Below are 27,274 nucleotides of genomic sequence, written 5' to 3'. Positions count from 1 at the left end.
AAAGGGACGAACGATTGTCTTGCGTTGTTCTCAACAGAAATTCAAATGGCTTATGCTAGCAAAGAGCAGATGGCATCAGTTTTCCTAGATATAAAGGGGGCTTTTGATTCAGTTTCTATCAAAATTCTTTCTGAGAAGCTGCACCAGCATGGTCTTTCACCGACTCTAAACAACTTTTTGCTAAACTTGCTGTCTGAAAAACATATGCATTTTTCGCATGGTGATTTATCGACATCACGAATCAGCTACATGGGTCTTCCCCAGGGCTCATGTCTAAGCCCCCTTCTCTATAACATATACGTGAATGACATTGACGAATGTCTTGTCAATTCCTGCACGCTAAGGCAGCTTGCGGATGACGGTGTGGTCTCTATTACAGGTCCCAAAGCCGTCGATCTGCAAGGACCATTGCAAGATACCTTGGACAATTTGTCTGCTTGGGCCCTCCAGCTAGGTATCGAGTTCTCCACGGAGAAAACTGAGCTAGTCGTATTTTCAAGGAAGCGTTAACCAGCGCAACTACAGCTTCAATTAATGGGTCAAACTATTGCTCAGGTTTCAACTTTCAAATATCTCGGGGTCTGGTTCGACTCTAAAGGAACCTGGGGATGTCACATTAGGTATCTGAAACAGAAGTGCCAGCAAAGGATCAACTTTCTCCGTACAATAACCGGAACATGGTGGGGTGCCCACCCAGGAGACCTGATCAGGCTGTACCAAACAACAATATTGTCGGTGATGGAGTACGGGAGTTTCTGTTTCCGCTCCGCCGCGAACATACATTTCATCAAACTAGAGCGAATCCAATATTGTTGTTTGCGTATTGCTTTGGGTTGCATGCACTCGACACATACGATGAGTTTAGAAGTGCTGGCGGGCGTCCTTCCGCTGAAAAATCGATTTTGGGAACTCTCATATCGATTGCTCATCCGATGCGATATCTTGAACCCGTTAGTAATTGCAAATTTCGGAAGGCTTGTCGAGCTCAATTCTCAAACCCGATTTATGTCCTTGTACTTCGATTACATGGCACAAAATATCAATCCTTCTTCATACTATCCCAACCGTGTCAATCTCTTTCATGCTTCTGATTCAACTGTATTCTTCGACACATCCATGAAAGACGAGATTCGTGGAATCCCGGATCACATACGTCCGCAAGTGATCCCAAGCATCTTTCATAGTAAATTTCGAGAAGTCGACTGCAACAAGATGTTTTACACCGACGGGTCAAGCCTCGACGGCTCCACTGGCTTCGGTATATTCAATCAAAACCTCATCGCCTCATTCAAACTCAATGATCCTGCTTCAGTTTACGTCGCAGAACTTGCTGCTATTCAGTATACCCTTGGGATCATTGATACTTTGCCCACCGATCATTACTTTATTGTCTCGGATAGCCTCAGCTCAATCGAGGCTCTCCGTTCAATGAAACCTAGAAAGCACATTCCATATTTTCTGGGGAAAATCTGGGAGCGCCTGCGTGCTTTGTCTGTAAGATCGTACAAGATTACCTTAGTGTGGGTTCCCTCGCATTGCTCCATTCCAGGTAATGAAGAAGCGGACTCTTTAGTTAAGGCGGGCGCTTTACACGGTGACATATATGAAAGACCAATTAGCTTCAGCGAATTTTTTAGTATTACTCATCAGAGAACCCTCGAAAGTTGGCAAACTTCATGGAGCAATGGTGAACTGGGAAGGTGGCTACATTCGATAATCCCTAAGGTATCGACGAAACCTTGGTTCAGAGGAATGGATGTGGGTCGGGATTTCATTCGCGTGATGTCTCGGCTCATGTCCAATCACTACACGCTGGACGCACATCTCCTGCGTATTGGGCTCGTGGATAGCGGTATCTGCGCTTGTGGCAACGGTTATCACGAAATCGAACATGTTGTCTGGGCATGCGCCGAGTACTGTTCTGCCAGATCTCAACTATTCGATTCCCTTCGGGCCCGAGGAAGATCACCCAATGTCCCGGTTCGAGATGTACTAGCAAGCCGCGATATTCTCTACATGTCCCTTATATACACGTTCCTCAAAACCATCAATATCCAAATTTAAATACCCCTATCTTTTCTCTTATTATTCCCAGAAGTGCCCTCTTCCGCCTACCGTACCCCAACGATGGTTTGATACGACTCCAAGACGAGACAAAACATCTGTCGAATGAACCAACAACACGAGATCTACAGTACAACATCACACACGCAGCGCGGTGTGTTCCCGATCCGTATCTGAGCCGTACTACGAAATCGTCTGGAGGAACCCCTGCCGGCTCGAGGAAAACCGCCCGGCGTCCCAATACTTGATACATCCGTTCGAATCTGTAATCCTGGTCGTTGATTCCTGATGCCGGAAACTGAAAGTTTATATACCCCCCCCCCCCCCCCCCCCCCGTTCAGCCTTGTCCACCCTCTCTCCCATGTCTCTGATACACAGATGTATGACTTCACCCCTTCTCCCCTTGAATATCTTCCCAAAGCTTACGTGCCCCCCTATCTTCTAGTGTTAGTTGATCAATCTTCGAATCTGTAATCCTGGCCGTTAATTCCTGATGCCGGAAACTGAAAGTTTATATCTTGGAGAAAAACACTGGAATTTCATGGATTGAAATAGGAAAAGGTACCCGGGTATCCTGTCGAACACATTACTGTAAAACCAAAAAACTGAAAATACATTAATAATTGTTTATACTATTTATACTACTATACTATTAGAATTCGATAATGTTTAATATTCGAATCATTATATTCGTTAAAATGGTACGAAATAACCCATGTGGATGAGCGAAAACATAAATTACAACTATAGGAACATAGACTTCCAACTATAGGAACTATACTATACAACTATTGGGTCTTACACAGCGTTTCCTTTTTTTAAATATTTTGCAAAAAGTAGAGGTTTAACTTACATGTATGGATTTTTTTTAGCTGTAGAATTGAAAAATCTTTCATATAAATACAAATACATACCATATATAAGTAAATTTGAGTTAGTTTACTTTTAAAATTGCTTAGGCGTTGGAATAGTTCATCCACTATTTGGTCATCTCCCCTATCAATTATTATCTTGCGCTATAGAGTCACGGTGCCTGGAAAAGTTGATGTATGGACCTAACGCTTTATTCGGTTGTATCATACTAGTTCGGAATTCAGTCGCTAGGGTGGCGCTGTTTTCAACTTTTTTCAATAACCCTAGATAAAAATATGGTATACTCGAGAAAATTGTAGGTCCTATCATTTTAAATATATCTTCTGTAGATGCAAAAAACTGTGCGTTTCGAATTATGGTAAAAATGTAACTGTTTTCAAAAATGCGCCATATTTCAAAACTTTTAGGACCTGCAAAATTAGTATCTTCAGAAGATATACTTATAATTACCTGACATACAACTTTATCGTAGACACCGTTTTTCGATCCCGTTCTATTAAAACGTTGATAACAGCGCCACCCTAGCGGCTGAATTCCGAACCAATATGCAAAAATCTGTGCTACTAAGCAAAAAATTCGCCGAAGACACCATAAATCTAAAACGAATGATAAGAAAACGACGTGTGAATTGCGGGTTACCGCCTTTTGGACGTCAGGTACCCCCGGGATTACACCACCGAATTACAAAAATGTTTGTGAATTGAAAAGTAGTACATGTTATGATTTTATTTTTTCTAGACAACATGAGTCAATGAACTACTAGTAAAACAATATATTTTTCAATCAAATTTAGATTTGGAAATTCCTGTAAAAATGCAACCCCCTTTTGGACGCCAGCCATTGAAATACTTAAACCCATACACCCTATCATTTCTTCTAAAACTATCAGAACTTATCCGGATAAATAATATTCGCCAGAATAGCGTTCGCTCATATGATTTTTGACTGATATTATTATCTCCTAGTGGACCACAGCCATGATTATTAGAACTCCTTTTCCTATAAACTTTTCATATATTATGAAACATTCACAAATTAAAGCATTTTCTTAAAAATTGGCAAACCCCTTCCTAAACCGAATTTCTGGCTGCGCCACCGATTGGAATTCAACGTCATATGTTAAAGATGAAAAAATAAACGATATTTCCAAGTGGGCGGTTTGAATAATTTTTTTTCACACTTTTACTGATGATTTCAGTAAACCCCAAAAAACGCCGTTAGCTGTTACTACTTTATATTTTTTTTGGCGGCTCGAAAACCAAATTCCCGTTTTTAAAAGGCTTCTTCAATTTATTTTAACGACACTTTACTATCAGCACATTCAAAAGCATAATGATGATTTTCTCTTAAAAGCCCTTTTGCAACAAAAAAATAAATTACTCTGACTAAGCTACTTTGCAGAAGACAGCATTTTAAAAAAGCGGTTTAGAGGTTTTGTCTTGGTAATTTCTCTTTCTGGTCCAGTATAAGTTTTGATTTGTGAGTGGTGAATTATCCATGTGGTAAAAGGATGCAACTATATGAAAATAAATGATATATGATGAGTAGATCATTAATTTTGCAACGATTTGGATAAAATCCTAGCACTCCTACTTGACGATTGGCCGAAAAAACACAGTGCATTATTTAAAGAGGATTCCTAATCTTTGGCCTGTGACGCGATTATCCTGTTTTTCTTTTTTTTCCATTCAATACTTTTCAAGAGTGAATATACCGACAACTTCTTTTCATTCACTCATTCTTTATTGGGAACTAGCTATACACGAACAGATTTTTAAATTAGCTCAGATTGCGCGTCGCGGGTGCTGACTCGTCGTTATCAAAAAATTATTAACGGCAAGAGTGATGCCTTATTGTCACATAAAGATTATGGAATGTACGAATAACAACCACTATCGGTACCAACTCCGGCTCCTATGGTATTTCAGGCGATAACCTATGATTGGAAGTATTTCCTAATCACTTTAAAAAATTTAATACCGTTCAGAGTAATGGAGGAATTTGTTTTGAAAGCAACGTGGAATTTGTAGCGTGACGACCTCAGAACGGTCCGAAAGACGCCAAGCACGGCGCGCAATCAGGAAACAGGAAAGCATAAACATATAAAAATGAATAATTGAAGCTATATTGAGCTGATAGCTACACAGGAACCGGCCTTAAATTAGGTTCCGAAAATAGGTTGTTTTCATGTACCTATTCGTTCATTGATATGCTTATGTTGTTTGACGGATTGAAAATATTATGCTAGATCGGTTCAAGGTTATTGAGGAAATTATAGTATTCTCAAAAGTGGTTTTCAATTTACAAAAAATCAGCTCAGCAGTATCTGTTTGTGTTAATAGTAAAAATTGGAAACTATTGTTCTAAGCCGAATGCGATGTTGCAATAAATAAATGCTACTTGGAGGATTTTATGAACCGTCCCATACTAACTTCGCATTATTTGCATTGTGAGGACAGCGGGATTAAGTCATCGCCGAGAATAAATAAATGAATTATCACACCATGGACTGCGGCAACGTTTCACTGACACATCAGATCATATCAAAAACGATTTTTATGCAGAATGCAAAAATGTACGCTCGTCGTTGTATTGTAGTACATCAACAATGTTGGCCTTACCGCCATTTACCTCTATTAGTGATCGCACCGGTTTCTCGTATACCCCGCCGATGGAGGGTCTATCCTTGACAGGAACTGGCGGTTGTATGATAGAGTAATGCGAACTGTTGGTCGTAGCTTTGCAACTATAGCCAGTACATGTGTTTTATGACAACAGTCTGTAGTTGTTTCGTATTTATTGTCGATCACAAATGGCACTGTACATAGTATTCATTTACCGTAGCTAAAATCTTGAAAATTTACCGTAAAGATAAGTAACTATGATCTTACGAGACATTTCATCAAATATATACATTTAAATCATCTAAAAATCCAATTCTCTTCTAAAACGGTTTAACCTAACTTATGCATATTATTTTACCATTTAATATAAATTGTGTGGTTATTTGAACCGATTGATTACGATCAATTTGAATTATTTCTTGTGTAAACATGTACTTGAATCAGGAATCAGTAGCGTCTGGCTCAAATGGCACGTTCCCCATGTTGATCGGAGATTTGTGCCTTAAGAATGTTGTGTAAAAATGAAACTGCTAATATTGTTTAAGCTGGAATTGTTTAAATGGATTGGTGGTCGAATAATGGAATTCCATCGACATTCTGTACAATTATATCATAATTTCGTGATGTGAATTATTTTCCATAGTTTAGTTATCAAACATCAGCTAATTACTGGTTTCACAACATATATTAGTAATCGTAGTAGTCGTATTTTCTTTTTTTAGGCATGGCTTAAAATTCACGAAGAAAATAAATCAAAACGGATTTAAGCCCAATCATATATGAACAAAACGACAGGTGCAGTTGAGATGGAATGAATATTTCTGCAGAAAACTCATGATACGCGACAGTTTTTTTTGTTCTTATCGGCTAGATGATAGTTATTGGCAAACAATCCGAAAATTGCGTAGGAGTTGTCACAACAATAGTTGAATTACGCAAAACATAATCCCTCAACGAGCAGATCTGCCTCGGGCATTAGCATCCATGGTTTTCTATGAGAATATAAAAATCTATTACATTATGAAGAGGGTGTGAATGAGCAAGTGGGCGAAGCGATAACCAAGGGAAAAATGTGCCCTGCCATCACACTCCAATCATTAGAGAGTAAATCTCTTCAGTGGGTGAAGCTGTAGTGGGTGGTTGAGAAATATGTGCTTGTCATTGATCGCGGTGGATTTGATGACTCTCTGCCATCGACGGCGAAATAATCAAAGCAATGCAAATGAACGACGAAACGGGAAATCAAAAACGAAAGGGGTGCGCACTACTCATGGAAAACTACACTTAGCATGTTGGGAAATAGCTCCCTCGCACTCAGACTGGGGTGTGTACGAGAATGGAAAACAGCAACAATAGATAATGACATTAGAGGTGGTTTATGTCGCCTAGCTGGCAGGAAATAGAACTTATATGGAAGTTGTGGGCAAATGGACGCTTTTATTTCCATACCTTAATGTGTGCCCAAACAGCCCGAAGGTACCGCTTTTTTCTATTGTTCTTCAATTGAAAGCAAACGGACCATTCACTAAAGAGTTGCATAAAGTGCCCAAAGGTTTCCACCATCTCTATCGCTGGATTTAACTTCGTGTGTTCAGTGAAAACCTTTGAAATGTACATATTGTCCCATGTGAAAACCATTTTATGGCCCGCACGGTCGGTAGCACTGTGGAGAAGAAGTCTAGGAAAAAGCGCGGGTAAAAGTACCATTGGAAAAGCGATGCGTTGTTGCTAAGGCAACCCACACAAATAAAGCAAGGACGAAATCGATAACGGACGCCGCTAGTGTTGGTGATGCCAACAACCTATACATGCGCAGTAGCAATCCAGCGGTTACTGAAGTGGCACAATCTCGGAATGACTTCGTTGGCCATTTCTGTTGGTATATAGCAATTTATTTCTATTTTTGATTCTTGTGCCTTTACATATTTGAAATGATATGATAACTCAACCAGTCGTAAAAAGCCGTTAACCCATTTGTAAGTATTTTTTGGCGACAACCGCATACTATCACAAGTTCAATTAATGTTAGTTTATTCACTTGTGTTGATAGCGTGTTTCGACAGATACTATCGCAGTACGTTGAATGTGGCTTAAGACTCAGCAGTGAGCGTTATTTTTTCTGACATTTTTCTTAGCAGGTATGAAGTCAAACAATAAGTGTATCCTCTTTTTGACTTTCTCAAATAGAAAGGTTATGCAATGGTCAAAATTCACCAAAAATGTCACCTTGGTTTTCCGGTCGATGCAGCAATATTTGATACCTATCGAAGTATCCAGGGACAATACACAAGCGACGTCTCATCTGTTGCTGCACTACTAAACCGTGAAGGTTACACTCCATGATATTTGCAATGTTAATCCACATTGGATACAGTAACCATTAGACGTATTGCATCTGTATGATTCCTACAATATGAACCTAGATTTCTTTTAATGGTATAACAATAGTTATACAATATTCCTAATGGTATCGACGGATTAAGTGGTTAAATTATAGAGGATCACTGTATAATACTGCATATATTAAAAAATGTTTCCTTATGCAGCGTTTTTAGTTCTCGATCAAAAACTCCAATTACGTTCTGTACATCTAGTGCAAGGCCGTATTATCTTAACGTCAATAATAAAAAATGATCTTATAGCAAAGACGGTTAACCCATTTCCTTCCTCTGTTGCGCAACACCATTTATAAAATTATCGTAGCTATCACCAAGCTTTTTCTTTGTTTGAAAGGTACCTAATTACAGTTTGGTGATAGCTGCCACACACGTTACATACGATATTTTTATAAATGGAGTTGCACAACAGAGGAAGCAAATGTTGTTGGTCGACACAGAAGGGTAGGAAAAGATGGACATATTTCTTAAATTAAACGCAAAATGCCATCACATTGCATAACCTTATTTCTTATTATCACATTGTGTTGTGCCAAAAGAAAGCAAAGTGGGTTGCTCGAGATCACGTATCTGCTGCGCCGCCATGATTTTACTGCCAAGATCCAAACCATAGTGTTGAGGTCGATCCACAATCGACAGAATCGATTGCGTACGACACGACTTTGCGATGTTCGAATTTGTTATTATTGCATTATGGTGTAAAGAGTTTGTCATTCATGAACACATTAAAAAACCTGTTTTAATCCACCTAGAGGTGCAATTGTGCCTTTCTCATTTCTCCAAACTATGATTTAATAGCTGGTTCGTACAATATAACTTTATGGAAATGTCTTTCATTCTTATTACACTTGGTAAGTATATATAAGAGCACCTTTTTGCATTCATCGCGGTATCGGTTTGAATCGGAGTTTTCTATGTGATCGACCTCCACAACCCGTAACTCCGGTGCTGGAAGTCGGATGGAGATGGAATTTAATATCAGTTTCTGGGGACGCAACACCTTTCATTTGAGACTAAGTTGAGCAAATCTAGCCATTTTCGAGAAACCAATATAACCGTTATTCTGACTTTGGATGCTTCCGGATCCGTCGATGGTGGCCAGTGTGGCCAAAGAGACTTTGAATGACTGTTGGGGACCTAGATCTACAAATTCAACAGTTGTGTTTACATTTTGGAAAAAAATCAACTTTTTACATTCATCGCAGAATTCATTAGAATCGGGATTTGCTGCGTGATCGTACGTATCACCCTGTAATTCAGGAACCAGAACTCGGATCCACACAAAATTCAACAGCAGCTGATGGACCTTTCATTTAAAATTAAGTTTGTCAAAATCGGTTCAGAAAATTCCGAGAAACCGATTTGGAAAAATCAACAAATTTTGTTTTGTAACCATACTCTTCAACTCGTAATTCGGAACAAGATGTCGGTTGAAGATGAAATTCAATGGCAACCTATGGGAATATTATACCTTTCATTTGAATCTTAGTTTGTAAAAATCGGTTCAGCCATCTCCAAGAAACCGATGTGGACATTTTGTTAACAAATCCGCACATACACACACATACATACACACATACACATACACACATACATACATACACACATACATACACACAGATATTTTGCGATCTCGGCGAACTAAGTCGAATGTTATATGAGACTCGGCCCTCCGGGCCTCGGTTAGAAAGTCGGGTTTTGGAGCAATTGCATAACCTTTCTATATAAGAAAGGCAAAAGAATAATATTTAATTAGCTTAATAAGCATGAGTTCAATGTTATCTTCATGTGATTATAATTTGCAAAGGTTGGTGGAATGCGTTTGAACGTGTAGGGAATGGGGGTTTAGTAGAGTGGGTGTGGAGGATGCGTCAGAAATCCTTCATCTTATTTCGGTATACGGGGTGGATGAAGGAAATCTGGGCGTGAGGGTGATCCAAGAAGAGGGGAGTTATGAAGAAGGGAGGTGTAAGGGAAAGGTGGGGAGGGGGGGAAGGGGCGGCTACGCAATACTCAACTGCATATTTTGCCTTCCATTTGAGACTTGGTTTGAGAAAATCGGTTCAGTCATCACCGATGAACCGATGTGACTTTAATTGTGTAATATGCCCGGAATTCCAGACTTCCGGAATCGTCGATAGTGGACAATATATTCAAAGAATGTTTGATTGGCAATCAGTGATCTAGATCTACGATTAGAAGTAATTTGGTGACCATTTCAATAGTTTTTAGCCTCTGAGGTATTACGATTATATGGGAAATTCCAGTGTATCCTTACAAACACCCCTGTAACTCCGGAAGCAAGAGTCAGAACCGAATGAAATTCAGCAGCAGTCAATGGCATTACTGTATCTTTCATTTGAAATTAAGTTCGTAAAAATCGGTAGAGAATTCGTTGTGGAATGGGTGTGATATTAGCTTAGGAACTTGGCGGGTTCCCCGAGGGCGTCATGAACCGTCATAGGTGGCCAATGTGGTCAAAGCTGCTTTGATTGATCATTAGTGATCCAGACCCGCAAACTAGAGTAATGTTACATCAATTTTAATATGTTTTACATCATTTGAACATTATGGTGGTACCAGTTTATATGGGAATTTGCTGTGTGACCGCACTCTTCAACCCGTAACTCCGGAACCGGAAATCGGATCAACTAAAAATTCAATAGCAGCTTATGGGAGCGTTATACCTTTCAGATGAAACTAAGTTTGCGAAAATCTGTTCAGCCATCTCTGAGAAAATTGTGTGAGTTTAAATGACACACACACACATACACACACACACACATACACACACACACATACATACACACACAGACATTTGCCGATCTCGACGAACTGAATCGAATGGTGTATGACACTCGGCCCTCCGGGCCTCGGTTAAAAAGTCGATTTTTACAGTGATTGCATAGCCTTTCTTTATATGAGAAAGGCAAAACCGCAAAAAAACACGAAAAATGGCGGATTGCCCGACGGGGGCCTTAAATCTTACATTTATTAATCATTTCACAAAAATGCTTGTACGCACTGATAAGTGGATTTACGATAGATAACCAGAACCTTGACTACAAGTGTAGAAAAGAACGATATTGACATATTCTTTTGCTCCTTTTTCACTTTTTTATTCCACTGTCTCTTGGTTTTTGGCTAAAAGAATTGTTGAAATAGATCCGGCATTTGAGGTTAGCCTAGAAATTCTCGATTAGCCGCAGGTGGGGATTATTGGAAGGGTTAGTGATGTTCGGTACCGCAGTCATGTTCACCTTGCTGCTAACCTCCTTAGTGGACGTGAAATATCCCCTGCTAGTCGTTACCGTCTAAGGTCAGATATGTCTCGTCGTTCATCACCACCACCACATTCTCCGAGATAGCCAGCTTGGACCTACACTTCTACATGATAATGTCCATAGATTGGCGGACTTTTCAAATCATAGTAAACAAAGAAGTGGTTGGAGACGACCCAATTGAATTCTGTGTATGATAGAATATTAATAATAAAAAAATTTGTTGCAGTTCAATTGCTGTCACGTAATTTTTTAGCGATTGCTGAACAAATTTGAACAAACTTAGTCTGAAATGAAAGGTTGTTCCCATCGACTACTATTGAATTTCATTTTGATCCGACTTCCGGTTCCGAAGTTACGAGTTGAATAATGCGGTCTCGCATTAAATTCCCGTACAAACTGGTATCACTATAATATCTAGATGACCCAAAATAAAAGGTGCGAAATCGGCAAAGTCCGAAAAAGTCGATTTTTATAAAAAAAATTTTTTTCGAGATAACATAAAATCTCGACGTTTCATGCATTTTAAAGATGTTTGGCATCAAAAATACGAATTCGATTTTTGAAATTTCATGGGGTCCCCCCTTTGAAAAAAAATTTTGAGTTCCGGCTTATATGGGAATTTCATGTGTGACCGGACCGTTCAGTCTATATTTCCGGAACCATACAAGCGATCCGTGCGAAATTTTACAGACATCTGTGGGGATAATATAGCTATCATTTGGGACTAAGTTTGTGAAAATCGGCCCAACCATTTCCGAGAAACTGATATGAGTTTGCTAGTTATGAAAGATGGCCGCTTTTCCCGGGCACTTCCGGAACCGTCTATGGTGGTCAATGTAGTCAACAAAAGTTTGTTTGGCCGTCGGTGACCTAGAACTGCAAAGTTAAGTTATTTGAGAGACATTTTAGCGAAATTTTTACCTTTTTTGCTTCCATCGGGGTATCGGTTTGAATCACAATTTGCTATGTGATCGCACGCCACAACCCGTAACTCCGGAACCGGAAGTCGGTTGGGGATAAAATTTAATAGCCATTTACGGGGACGCAACATCTTTCATTTGAGACTAAGTTTGGTTGATTCGGTCTAGCCATCTCCGAGAAACCAATGTGACTGTTACTCTGAATTTGGATACTTCCGCCGGGGCTTCCGGAACCGATGATGGTGGCCAATGTGACCAAAGAGACTTTGAATGGCTGTTAATGACCTAGTACTACAAATCGAAGCAGTTGTGGTCACATTTTGGAAAAATTTTCACCATTATACATTCATTGCAGAATTTCTTAAAATCGACGTTTTCTGCGTGATCGTACTCATCACCCTGTAATTCCGGAACCGGAAGTCGGATCTATTAGAAATTCAATAGCAGCCTATGGGAACGTTGCACCTTTCATTTGGGACTAAGTTTGTAAAAATCGGTTCATCCATCTCTGAGAAAAGTGAGTGAGATTGTGTTCGCGTACACACACAGACGCACATACACACACATACATACACACACATACATACACACACAGACATTTGCCGAACTCGACGAACTGAATCGAATGGTATATGTCACACGGCCCTCCGGGCCTCCGTTAAAAAGTCGGTTTTCAGAGCAATTGCAATACCTTTCTATTGAGAAAGGCAAAAAGGTGCGAAATCGGCAAAGTCCGAAAAAGTCGATTTTTATAAAAAAAAATTTTTTCGAGATAACACAAAATCTCGACGTTTCATGCATTTTAAAGATGTTTGGCATCAAAAATACGAATTCGATTTTTGAAATTTCATGGGGTCCCCCCTTTGAAAAAAAATTTTGAGTTCCGGCTTATATGGGAATTTCATGTGTGACCGGACCGTTCAGTCTATATTTCCGGAACCATACAAGCGATCCGTGCGAAATTTTACAGACATCTGTGGGGATAATATAGCTATCATTTGGGACTAAGTTTGTGAAAATCGGCCCAACCATTTCCGAGAAACTGATATGAGTTTGCTAGTTATGACAGATGGCCGCTTTTCCCGGGCACTTCCGGAACCGTCTATGGTGGTCAATGTAGTCAACGAAAGTTTGTTTGGCCGTCGGTGACCTAGAACTGCAAAGTTAAGTTATTTGAGAGACATTTTAGCGAAATTTTTACCTTTTTTGCTTCCATCGGGGTATCGGTTTGAATCACAATTTGCTATGTGATCGCACGCCACGACCCGTAACTCCGGAACCGGAAGTCGGTTGGGGATAAAATTTAATAGCCATTTACGGGGACGCAACATCTTTCATTTGAGACTAAGTTTGGTTGATTCGGTCTAGCCATCTCCGAGAAACCAATGTGACTGTTACTCTGAATTTGGATACTTCCGCCGGGGCTTCCGGAACCGATGATGGTGGCCAATGTGACCAAAGAGACTTTGAATGGCTGTTAATGACCTAGTACTACAAATCGAAGCAGTTGTGGTCACATTTTGGGAAAATTTTCACCATTATACATTCATTGCAGAATTTCTTAAAATCGACGTTTTCTGCGTGATCGTACTCATCACCCTGTAATTCCGGAACCGGAAGTCGGATCCATTAGAAATTCAATAGCAGCCTATGGGAACGTTACACCTTTCATTTGGGACTAAGTTTGTAAAAATCGGTTCATCCATCTCTGAGAAAAGTGAGTGAGATTGTGTTCGCGTACACACACACAGACGCACATACACACACACATACATACACACACACATACATACACACACACAGACATTTGCCGAACTCGACGAACTGAATCGAATGGTATATGTCACTCGGCCCTTCGGGCCTCCGTTAAAAAGTCGGTTTTCAGAGCAATTGCAATACCTTTCTATTGAGAAAGGCAAAAACACTTTTCTTCCATTTATAATCATCGTCGATTACAAACATCTTTAGATCGAGTCATGCCGTATCGATTCTAGTATCTAATGCGTATCGAGCTTGCAGCGGAACGAGTAGAACAACCTGAATTGTAAGAGGGGCCCATAATTTGAGCGACCGAATATAAAAGTCACAAGGATAGAACATGCTTCGCAAAACCCGTTTCAAACATATTAGAATATGAAAATCGGAAATAAACATAAAGCATAAAAATCCGACATCCTTTCGCGTGAGAATAGCTTAAAAGGTTTCCACCCATAAAACTCGGCAAAATGAACCTCCAGTATAAAAATCGTTTAAAAATAAATAAATCGCTCGTAGGTACATCCGTATATCTTGATGTTCAAGATTAAAAGTCGGCTAACAAAAACTACTTTGTAAGAATCGCCTTATCCGCCTCTTACAAAGTAATGTCCCAGTCCGATTTTTATGCTTGATGTTTATATCCGGTTTTTATATTCTAATATATTTGAAACGGGTTTTACGAAGCTTGTTCTGTTCTTGCGACTATTATTTTCGGTCGCTCATTTGTGTTCCCGTAGATATGTTGGCTCATGTCAGTTCGAAATAGGGGTGCCATATACGTACTACAAATGCGGCTCACTTTCTTGTCCTATGTCCACATTTCGTATCTGTTGTGCTATCTTATGACAAACGCCATTTTGGGGTAAACTGAGTTAGATATGCCGCATTACTTGTTTGAAAAATCTCTACAAAGTGGCGTTTTCAGAATTTTTAAATTCTACTTGTTTTATAGCGAGAAACATGACGAGAAATTGTGAGTTTTTTGCTTCAAATCACTGTATCTAGGAATTTGCTCAAGTTATGTTGAAGTTTTAGATGTTTTTATGTGTGAAAATGTCTGAGGAACACAATGGCATAAACATTTTCAAAAGAAAATTACGTGAGTTGTGAGAAAAACACAGTTTTAGTTTTAAACTGGAAATAAAGGATATTAGGCAACACTGTAACCAAAAATAACAATTTTTTCTAGATTCTCTGACTCATTTCCGTTCAAATGAATTTCACTGATTGTTTATAGACCATATGAACGCAAAGATATGAATAAAAGTTAAAAATTGAGGATTTTTTTTCTATGGAAAATTTTCCATGCACGATTATGACTCGTCATACAAATTTTGTCATCAATACACGCCTATGACACGTGTGAGTGCGACTTTTGTTTACATTCATAGTAAAAACTCGCAATATAGTCAACCGATCTTCGTAATATTTGTGAGATGCAGAATAGATAGAAACAGCAATTCTTTTCTGTGGATTGTTTACACCAGTTTCAAGATATTCAACCTTAAACTTTTAAAATTGTTTTTCTCGAAATGTATGTATTTTCTGTCCCAATACGTATTACGGATAATGTTCATATTTTCTGTCCCAATTTCGAACTCACGATTTTGTGTCGCTTTTTTACAAATTATTTTAAACATCTTTTCATTTGAAATTTTGCTATATTAAGTTACTAGATAGATGGAATATGATAAAGAATCACGGTTTATGTGCAATTTACATTAATGTACGAGTAAAACTTGTAATTTAACCTTAAGATGTACCTACTTTTCTTTACATAATGTTAGAGATTTTTCTAACCAAGAAACGGTCAAGTGGTCTTCATGATGAGTATTTGAATTTGTTTGAATTTGCAATGTACTAAGTTGCTCTAGAACTCGGATTAGTTGAGTAGTTTATTTTGTGTTTTGGCTGTATTCTTAAAATAAAAACCTAAACAAACCTTCAACTTTCACAGAAAATTGTATTATTGGCATCATTTTAAAAATAGAAGGATAAAAATTATTCAAACAATGATCTAAAACTACCTAACGTTTTAAATAGAAGTTTGGAAAGAACAATTGCCGAACCATGAATTTCCCTACTTCTCTTTTAACATAAATGATATTCTTATCACGATCATAAATTAATAACTAACTTTCAACAAGATGCTCCGAAACGTCATCTTAGTACAACCCTGAAAGAAATGAAAATCACCTTTTTCGCAATGGTACTCCCACATGGAAAAACTCGTAAAACGCCCTTGTATATGCAACCAACCTGGCAAACAGTAACTGCATAAACGCCGACATCTTCCTTTCAAAGCAAGCGCTTTCATGAAAAGTGTGGGTGATGCTTATGAACACGCAAAATAAACGAACAACGTCCCATAAACTGTAGCGAAGAGAGGAAACCGGTACAACTAGAAACGTGGATACATTGGGGTAGACCCGGCATTTCTTGTGCTTTGTGATGCTACTATGATCACAACTACCACTATCATCGCTGGTATCGGAGGACTGCCATGTACGAGCGCAAGCATAGTTTGCAAAAATAATCCCGGGCCGGCATTTCTTCTTGTAGACGACGGCGACCGACTTCCGCTTTCCGGTGCTACTCGTTCACCGTTTTCCACATTCTCTTTCCCTGCATTGAGTCAGGCCAGTAAGCTCTAGAAAAACGAACCACACCCCATAGTAGGATCGGGATACTGAAACGCAGACTCGCAGTACCATCATCATCATCATCATCATTGCCGACGAGTCAGTTCGTTCAGAAGGTAGGGTGAGATTTTTCATCTCCCGAATTCGGTTTCGTCCAACCAACCCCGCAAATCATCAACCTTTCTAGCAGCGAAACGGTCCAAATGTAGGGCATCCGAGCACAAACACGTCTGCCTTTATCGATCCAGTGTTTTTTGTTTCACTCCCTGTCTGTTCGTTTCGTTTGCCCTATCAATGATTTCTTTTGTCCTGGGATGAAGTGATACAGAATAGATGTGCGACTGCTCTGGACAGTGCACGCTACTTTCTATATTTATATTTGACACGAGGCTCAATGGTTGTGGGTTGGTTTAAACCCCCACATGTCACATGTTTCAGAGAAAACTTCCTTCCTGTCGTATAGGTATGGTCATCAATCACGCTATTCCTACCCTTATTAAATTCCAATACATACCTACGTGGAGCGGAGATTTTTATGTTAATCTTAAACCAGAACATGTTTATAGAGCTGTTTATTTTCAATCTAGACAATCGGCTGGTAGGAAAAGGTCAAATCGTTTCAGTTGGTCCAGATTTTGTTATAGGATTTGGGTTTAGTTATTTTATCAATATACGGAATAAACCAAATTTCTTACATGATTGCTCAAAAAGTTCCTTTTTCTTATAGTTTTGCCTATAACCAAATGAAATTGAGCATGGAAATCATTGAAATTACATTTCTTTACGAAGCTTGACCTCCTTTTTTATCAGGCTTTGCGCAGCCGATTCATTGCGTACATTGCTGCTTACGATCGGGGCTCGAACATGCAATGGCTAGAGCTTATGATTTGTCGACTATCCAGAAAATTTAAATTTTTGTTCCAGTGGACTTTGTTCCCTGGATCCGCCACTGAACAACTACAATAGTTTTTACACCATGTTATATGATTCCGTTTAGAAAATTCTTCTTTTAAATATAATCTAAAGACTAAAAACACCCACAGTATTGATCTTCTCACAATCAGATATACGTATCCGTATTATGTAAACCGCCAACAAAATTGGCTTCGGAGAGAGTGAAAAAAACTACACACATTGAGTAGAAGAAATGTGTCTGCTCGTATTGGAGAGCAGAAAAATGTTTATCACATTCAGAAGATCCTATTCATTTACATTAACAAGCTTATCGATTTTATTCGGTATTTATTCCTTGTTATTTCTTGCTATCGTAAATAAAATCCTTTCGTCGGAGATTTCTCCAAGGGCTGCTAAGTCTAAGATGTCAAAAGCAGAATTATGTCTGCGACAAAGCTTCTAGATAGAGGAACTCTTCATTTTTTCCGAAGTAATCAAATATTACCAACACCCACAACGCAAATAGCCATGCTAACTTTTTCCTTTCACTTCTTTTGTTTCATTTGTCAACAGAACATTGACCATAAGCTGAAGCTGCGCTCCAAAAAGGGACAGCTGCCGTTCGTCGAGGTGAATGGAGAGGAAATTGCCGACTCGGCCATCATTATCAAGGAGTTGGCTCAACGCTACGAAAAAGATCTTGATGCAGCTCTTACTCAGGAACAACGCAATATTGCCCACGCAATGATTTCTATGTTGGAGAACCATCTGATCTGGGTATTGTTATCTTGGCGTAGCAAGAATCCTGATCAGATGATCAAAGGTTACAAGGTTAACTTGCAACATGCGCTCGGAAGCCGTCTGCCCAATCCTGTGCTTAATTTCTTTTTCAAGTTCCAATTTGGACGCAAGGTACACCAAGTATTTTATATTTGAATGTAGAGGCATTCCATATATTTATTATTCATCCTTTCTACTGTTTGGTTGTGTGTTTCCCAGCGGTACTCCAATATTAAAAGTTTCCTCTAAAACCCTTCAGCATGTCAACATCACCTACTTCCACACTATCTGGAATGTCCTCTATTATATGCATGAAATATATCTGTAGTGTGCACCCGTTTTTAATCCACCATCATCCATTTTAACAACACAAGTATTTGCAGGGATCAAAAAAGGTGAAAGCGCAGGGCCTCGGTGTACACAAACCCGAGGAAATCGAGGAATTCGGAAAGCAGGATCTGAAGGTGCTGTCCGAGCTGTTGGCAGACAAGCCATTCTTCTTTGGCGATGAGCCAACCACTGTGAGTGTCATCTAACATCTGGTAATAAATCTCTAATCTACTGATAATACTTTCTTGCCGCTTTCATCCTCCTTTAGCTCGATTGTGTCGCTTTCTCCGTCCTGGCCCAAATTCACTACATTTCGGACGAAGTGAAATATGCCCTCAAGGAATTCATGCAGGAGAACTGCCCGAATCTGGTTGGACACGTTTCGCGAATCAAGGAACGCTGCTTTGCCGACTGGGACGAAATTTGCGCCAAACTGGACCTGAATGCACATCTACCCAAACCGGAGTAAGTAGCCGGAATTTTTAGTTGTACTATAAAATGGTTGGGTCTGGTCATGAGATAGTGATTATTCGCTCACTTGCGGAGTATATTGACACTTGAAAATTCAACCTGATGGCAAGAAAAAGATTCGTTAATCTTTAGTAAAGGGGCGAGTATCGAAAATGTTGACCAACAAATCGAATATCCTAACAGGCAACTTGACATTCACTTAATATTTATTATTATTTATTTATTAATATTTTTTAATTTATATTTAATATTTATTTAGTTCATATTACGATCTGTATGTGTCAGGTAATTCGTAAAATTTGATTTCAAAAGTGTCCACAAATTTTCAACTGGATGAAGCTTCTGAACATTGAGAGGGTTGGACTCTTTAGGTATAAGAGCTATTGAAAGTCCTTATACAAAGAAATATCCGCGTAATTCAACGTTGCAAGGTTAGGTAAAAGGATATTTCATCAACTGCATTGTACAGTGGAATCTCAATTTTGGCAAAAAGATTTAGCATTCCTCGATGTTTGTACTGTAAAACAGGGTAATATTGCTTACTTTTTCAAAAATTGTCCGGAAAACTTGGGTATATTTTCAAATCCAATCATAATTTTGTTGTAATTATTCAATCTTTATTTTCATGGGTGAACATAGAACAGTGAGCCTAGTTATGTACGGTATGCAAACTAAGTGCAATGGACCACACAAGTCAGTCACACATTTGGAGCAACATCAAATGTTGCTACAACCTGTTCTTAACCCCTATTCTAAATTTTTCATGCCGTTACAAAATTTACTTTTTCAGAAATAGGGAGGCCCGCTTGGAATAAAAATTCGTTGCCTGATTGAATATTATTAAAAAATATAAGCAGTGCTTCTTATAGCCGGCTATCCGGAGTTCAAGTTGCTTATTTTGCTAATCGTATTAATCAACAAATGATAAATTTCCCAAATTCTCGGCAGCCGGCTGCCCAGAGCAATTATTACATGATAACGGTATTGGTACACTTACTAACAAATCTCCCCTTCCCGTGATACATGTGGAGATGCAGAGGATTCCTCGGTCTCTAGTAACAACATGTATCGGACTATCATTCCTTCCTTTCCCAGAAGATCTGCATTCAGACGTGGCCGGCGTCGGTATTGATCAGCATGCAGGGATCAATATAGATTGTACAATGTGGCTCATCATGTTATTCTCAAGCATGTCGTTCCAATGAATATTTTGCAACCTAATTTGGTTCTGGTCAATAACGGAGTAGCAACTACGGCGCTCTCTTATGCTTATGCTTAATAGGGAGGCCCGCTTGGAATATTCGTAGTTATAATTTTCAACGTTTCGCTAATGAGGTAAATTTACGATCGCATATTTCGCGTCCCTTATTTTTTGAAGATTTCGACTCAGACTCGGTTGTTTCATTTTAGTCGAAATACTAGTAGAGACCAGTCGGAAATCCAAATATAAATCCGGTTGGCTTTGACCGGGAATAATAGGTCATTCGTACTGTAAAGGTGAATGGCAGCCATGTACTAGGTTTGACCAAATGATTTCGTAGAAACACAGAATAAAACTACAAAAACTTATAATAGCTTGGTAGGCAAGATGATTTACTTGATGCGACATGTAGACATATGACCGCCTAGTTTGAAAAATAATAAATAACAACACGAACAAGATACGAGATCTAAGATTCGGAGATAAATATACCTTACTGAAATCTGGGGGGAGCCCATTTATCTTAAAGTCATTTGACATAACGTCATTTCGGATAAAGCCATATGGCACAACTATACGAGATTCAAGTGGTCATTTTGCGTAAAGCCATTTGGTATAAAGGGCATTTAGCATAAACAATTAAAACTAAATTGATGATAGATTTCCATGGGTCATAATGACCATTTGGCCTAATGGCCATTTAATATAAAGCCATTCGGCATAATAGATATTAAGCCTAATTCCTCAGGTCTAATGTTTTAATCAGACCTGTAGGGTAATAACCGAAATAATAGGTAATTTTCCTAGATGCAGTTCCCCGAAATACTATTGGACTATATCGATTGCACGAATTTTATACAATAAAACTATAGTCATTGCACATTGAACTTTTTTAGAAGACCTTCACAATGTTGTAAAACGTTTTTGTGCTCAAAATTAATAGCACCTAAACCGTTAACTTTTGAAGTATAGTTTGTCCAGAGAAGTTGTTGCCCTTATGATTGTGCATCTACAGGAACAGGAGTATATCGTTCAGTGATTATTTCACCTATAAGTGATATACGAAATTTATTTTCTGGACTAATAAGACAAAGACTTGGCGAAGTAGTAGCAAATATTAAAACAAAATAAATTGCTGAAGACACTATATATCTAGCTTCAACAGTTTACAAATTAAAGAACATATTATAAGGAAGACCTCTTAAAATTAGTTTTTTCTTGGTAACTTTTTTAGACATGCTCCTACCTTCTTGGAATCTTCCACAAAGTTGTTTGCGGTATCGAAACATATTTTTGCCGAACAAAGTTACTTCCTATCTGTTGAATTTGAAAAGATATTCCAAATTTTGCGATATTTTTGGAGGAACTTTCACCTTAAATAACTCGTAAGGAGCAAAAGGGAGCAAACAAGCAAACAACATCATAGAATACTGAAAGTATTAGCCTTTTAATTTCATATAGCGGTCCGATTGTTAGTCGACCCAATTCTCCTCGAGTGTTAGGTTCAAAACAATATTCTATCGCAGTGGCATAAAATGAAATATTCAAGCGCACTGCGACGGGTAGCTTCATCTTTTCTTGGTAAATTGCATAGAACACGTTCGCCAAAACATGCAATGCATATGGCATATTGTTTTGAACATAATTTGTCAACTATTAAAGCTGGTGTCCTCAGCAATTTCTTTTGTAAAAGAACATTTGCTACAACTCTGCCGAAGACACAAAGTTTCTATCTATTACTGAACAATATACTCTTGTAGATGCGCAATCATAAGGGCAACAACTTCTCCAAACAAACTATAGTTCTAAAGTTAACGGCTTAGACGCTATTAATTTTGAGCATCATAAACGACGTTTTAAAACACTGTGCTATGCTATGCAGCCAACTGCGTTTTTCGCTTTCTTTTGAACATGAACATTTGTTTGAATTTTATTTGATTTCAAATGCAACTGAGAATTTCTAAGCGTTTACAGTATTCTGAATATTGTCAATTCTTCGAAAATATTTTTATAATATTTTGGATTTTGATAATAACTGAGATTTTGCCTTCTTTTACATATACACGCGTTGGTCCCATAAACCAGTCGCCACATGTGCTAGACTCGATTAGGAAGGTCGTGACAGTGGGATCATAAGAGTAGGTCCACAAAATCCTGTGCACTAGAAATCGACTGCGAATTCTATTTAAACAGAATGCGAAAATTCCTAAAGGGTTTGTAGTGCCAAAACTTTGCTTTGCATTAAGAGCACCGTAGTCTAATTTTGGTAAATCAAGAATTTGTATTGGGCTGCCAACTCACAATGACGTATTATTTAGGAGGCGAATACACATCTAAGTGAATAAAACATATAGTATATTCTGATAGACTGTGACTGCAGAACTGTCACTATAAACGCCTGCTGTAAAACGTAATACATAACGGAATGTCGTTGATTCAGTTGCCTTCAACACAAGAAATCTTCGTTTCTTTTTCATCTCGTCAATAAAGCCAAAAATGGAAAACACTGCTGGTGTTTCCTACCAAACAACTGGTCACGTATAATTTTCCGTGAGGTCTTATGTTCTATTTGCTGATGAGAAACATATTGAAGTCGAAACCTGTGTTTGATTGGCAAGCAGACGTTTAGCTTAATTGATTATAACAATTATGTGAGCACCTATTAAGTTTTGAATCGAGACGAGCTTACCGTACTTAACCCTTTAGTACCCATTTTTTTGGCTTGAAAAAACTTTTGTAGATGATCTTCATGATGAGAAGAAGAAAATAATATTAATAGTTTCTGTAAGTAATGGGTTTTTTATTTAAACCTTACAATATGTAAACCGCCTAGGGGCATCATACGGGAGAGGGGGGGGGGGGGTTTCGTATTTTATGATGATGTGTGACGACAGGGGGGTAGGGCGTCATGTCATGCTACGTAGCTTTTTTAAAGGCGAATGGGGGTTGACCTGATGTCATGACCATCTTACCCGTTTCATTTAACTAACATCGTTCTTCATTTTTTTTATTTTTTACGGCGACAAGGGGGAGGAAGGTTACCGTCAAGCTATGTAATTACCAGGGGGTATTTAGAGGTTTGTGACGAAATGCTACGATGGGGGAGGGGGTATTAAAAATCACCCCAAAAGGCTACGTCATTTATGGATGGTCCCCTAGATGTTTGTTCTCAATTAGGGATTTGTTTTGAATCCATGAAACTTTAACCGCGTTTTTCGCAGTTCGAGCTGAATGTTACTCAGAGCCTTTTGAATAAGTACTCTTGAAAACATAGTTCTTTTCAGTTAAAATGGCACACAATGCTAGTTTCGGTACGATGAATAATCACTAAAGACTGAATATTTTTTCGCTCAGTTGCCCAACACCGCCTGTAGGCAGGCGAAGTGTTTTTCCGATTAATTCCACTAAAGCAATTCACATCTACGGTGAAACACTATTAACAGGCTACTCAAAAATATTGTTTTAGTTATTGAAATTTCCAAAGGTTTTTTTTGTTTTCGTTATAGAGGTTTAATAATCTTAGGGTCATTCGCCTCTTTTGGAAAAATCATTAACCCTATGTGCGGGGTTGGGAATCGAACCCGGGTGAGCTGCGTTAAAGGCAATCGATAACTATGCCCGTCCCCAGAGTTAAAATTTGTTCAATGAATAATACCACTAAATATAAAATAGTTTTTTTTTCATATTGTCCTCGAATTTTCAACTTTTAACTTCAATTGCCTATGACAGAAAGCTACGAATTGATTGTATAATCAATGTGTGTGTATGAAATGCTAATGTGGGAGATGAATGAAGGCATTCTATGACATAGTTCTTCTGCACAATAGATTACGATGACGACACGACTCGGCTCGACCAGTTTATTTTTCGATGGTACTGTTTCGTCATACTTTATTCGGAGAATAAGAAATAAATTCAACTCCCTTTTTGAACACACGCGTAACATCCAGAACTTCGGACGGCACGATGGTTGAGTAGTAAGCGTGACCACCACCCATCTAAGTTGGTCTGGGTTTAATCTCAGCCGAGATAGTTGATATTTCTAAGGTGAAAAAATCTGTGGTCACGTATTCGATTGAAGTAAAACCGTTGGTTCCCAGCTCTATAAGTTGATGGGTCCAGATAGTGTAGTCACCTCTCTGGTGTTGGTCTTTGGCTTCGCAGCGGAAATAGGCTGATGGAAAATAACTAGAACATGAAGAAGAATCGCACCCCCTATACTTACTAACAAATATCCTCCTCCCGTGATAACTTGTGGAATGCGCAGTAGTATATACGGCCTCTAGCAAAACCAAGTATTCGGACTAACATTAATTCCCTTTCCTTCCACGATCTACGTTTGGGTCTGGACGGTGCCGGTATTATCAATAAACACTAGATTTACCAGGTGTTTCACATTGAATGATGTTTCGCTACTCCCAAGCAAAGATTCCCTGTGCAACTTCAGCTAGTCCAGATCGATAACGGAGTAGCAGCTAAAGGTTGGTCGCATAAGATCAAGCTCACGCGTAACATCCAGGACTTCGATAATACAACACATCTGTATTGGTATAAATTGAAAAGTCCAATATTTTGCTTTCATGGAACCGCCCCAACCTGGCATAATGCTCTTCAGCGAAAACTACCAACAATGATTAAACCATCTGCTCTAATTTTCAGGCCCGAAACCAAGGAAAACAAAGAGGGTGCCGACACCGAGAAGACGGCTGAACAGGACAAGAACGAGTCCGAGAAGGAACTCGAGAAGGACAATTCCAACGAGAAGACGGAGAAGAAGGAAGAAAAGCCGGAGAAGGCAGCGGTGGAAGAGAACAAAGAAAAGGAAGAAGCTGCCGCTAAATAAGCAGCTACTGAGGCAAATGATTTTTTTCAGTTCTCTTTTCTAACTATTGGTTAGCTTTTTCCAAACTATTTCTTACAATGTATTTTACCATAGTTGATCGCGCCAATATTTTTTCCCCAGTATGTGTTGATAAGTCGGAAGCGAGTGAACGAACTTGCTGATTAGAGTGGCAAAGAGTTAGGTAGGGAGCATTTTTTCGTGCGATGTTAGTAGCATCTATTCTACTATTCGTTTTTTCGTCTACGGAGCGGGCAAAAAAATATTGACGATAATATTTACTATTGTTTACTTTTTATATGTGTTATAAAAAGCAAAGAAAGCAGAGACAGAACAAAATGCCGGAATCACGAACCATTGATGTGTACGATGAAGGAAAAGTAAGAATATCCAGCGATGAGGAGCGAAGAGTCAGAAAGCGATGATTGTAGCGTGTTTTAATAATTAGTAGAAATTTTACTAGCAGCAAAACTATAGCTGAATGACAAGTAAGAAACGCCAGTCGGAATAAATTGGAAGACCATGTCAAATGTTCACTGTTTAACTATTCTACTTTTAAAATTTCAGATTAACTTTTAGTTTATAGTTTTTAGGTAATTTTTACGACAATTGCTACAATAATACTCAGTAAACGTGAAACCGGATAAAGCCAAGTTCAAGCCGTATTTTTTGCCGCCGGGCTGAAGCGCGAATGCTGGAATCGTTCGGCAGAGAAACGTGTGGAGGCCACGGTAGGTTCGAAGAATTTTTTCGTTTATCATGCACTATATTAAAGCAACCCGACTTTTGTAGTAATACAATCTAAAGAAAATGTGTAATAATTGTTTATTATTACGAATATATATTTTATATATATCATATTTTCGTATATATTTATAGTATTTTATATAAATTTTATGTATAGAACAGCCTCTCTTTCTCTTTACATTAGTTTAAGCGTAATACAAAGCAAATAGAAGAATTGTCGTTTTCCAAATTTGTGTTTTGTACAAAATTTGAGTAGTGAAGAAAATTTCCTCACATTCTTCGCAGGACGTTTTTATTCTTCAGATTGAAGCTAAAGAGTAAAAACCGGACCGAGGAAAATTTTCTTCAAGAAAGTGTTTTGTTTTTGTTTTGGACCTATTCGCATACGTTTTAGGAATTTTTCATAGACGAAGGCAAGAAAACGAAACCGGTTGCAATTTATATACACAGCAAAACTAAAATCAAGTTAACGATAGATATCTCAACACATTCTAATCAATATGGTCTTTTCCTTTTACTTTAAAATAAAGTTAATATTTTGTATCTTTTTTCTTTTTTGTATCTGACATTCTTCATCTTACCTGTTCGAGTAAATACTCTGAAGAGCGTACAATAGTTTAAAGATGCTGTACTAATCAAATCTACGAGGTTTCTTTTATAAATCAAACTTCTAGAGATAAGAAAATAAAGCCGTCAACATTCAGTAAATAGTGAACCAATCTCCGTTACGCATACGATACGCCACATAAACCGCAGCAAAAATAGAAAGAGTAAACTTCGTTTAATTAGGTTAAATGCTCCGATGAATAAAGAATAAAACAGTGATAATAAAAACACGGACATAGAGTAGACTTTTTGTACTATGCCAATCGTGGCGAGGAGAACTTTCCCAGTGGTCTTTCATGAAAAATTTCAAAACGAAAACTGAACGACACTAAATTGACTCGCTTTGAATAACTGCCAAATTTTCCAAAGGCTCAAACTGCCATACATCATTACCGCTCCGAACGACCTGAGTGATAGGGCAGCGCTTTCAATTTTCTTCTATTTCGTTTGTTTTTGTTTTGTTGTTTGCTTTATGTTTCTAGCGTTTACACACATTGGTAAGTTTTTTATTGTTTTCACCTATTTTAATTATTATAATTTATTGTTTTTACAGCGTACTATAAAAAGGATTCTTCCAAATGGAAACGTTTTCAGGCGCTCATTAAATGTAAACGATAATAAAACTCGTAATAGCTTTTTCATAGATCTTTTTTATTGTAATACATACTTGTTTAAAAAACGTGAGAGAAATGCTTTGATAAAGGATAAATATATTCTAAAGTATATAGCGCGTTGGACCGAATTGAATTAGTAGGTAGTTGCTTGATAAGAAGAAAAAGATGCTCAATGGAATATCCCGTATTTCTCGCAAGTTTTCGCAAAGAAGCTCAAGTTGAATAAGTTG

The 27,274-nt window shown here is 38.3% G+C and overlaps 1 protein-coding gene across 2 annotated transcripts in view; it reads left to right on the top strand.

The window, feature by feature from the left end:
• LOC131693508 (failed axon connections) overlaps positions 1 to 26,664 on the top strand; it is a 130,805-nt gene extending 104,141 nt beyond the window's left edge. The window contains exons 2-5 of one of the 2 annotated variants that reach the window (XM_058981377.1): positions 18,029 to 18,367; positions 18,619 to 18,756; positions 18,834 to 19,030; positions 24,897 to 26,664. In XM_058981377.1, coding sequence (XP_058837360.1) covers positions 18,029 to 18,367; positions 18,619 to 18,756; positions 18,834 to 19,030; positions 24,897 to 25,080 — 858 coding nt within the window. In that variant the 3' untranslated portion in view covers positions 25,081 to 26,664. Of the gene's footprint in view, positions 1 to 18,028; positions 18,368 to 18,609; positions 18,757 to 18,833; positions 19,031 to 24,896 lie in introns of both variants that reach the window. The other variant, XM_058981376.1, reaches the window with a different exon arrangement.
• The last annotated feature ends 610 nt before the right edge of the window (positions 26,665 to 27,274 follow it).

The sequence above is a fragment of the Topomyia yanbarensis genome, chromosome 3, assembly GCF_030247195.1.
Source record: "Topomyia yanbarensis strain Yona2022 chromosome 3, ASM3024719v1, whole genome shotgun sequence".
NCBI lineage: Eukaryota > Metazoa > Arthropoda > Insecta > Diptera > Culicidae > Topomyia > Topomyia yanbarensis.
The sequence above is the reverse complement of the archived record's forward strand: the minus strand, read 5'-3'. Positions and strand labels throughout refer to the sequence as shown.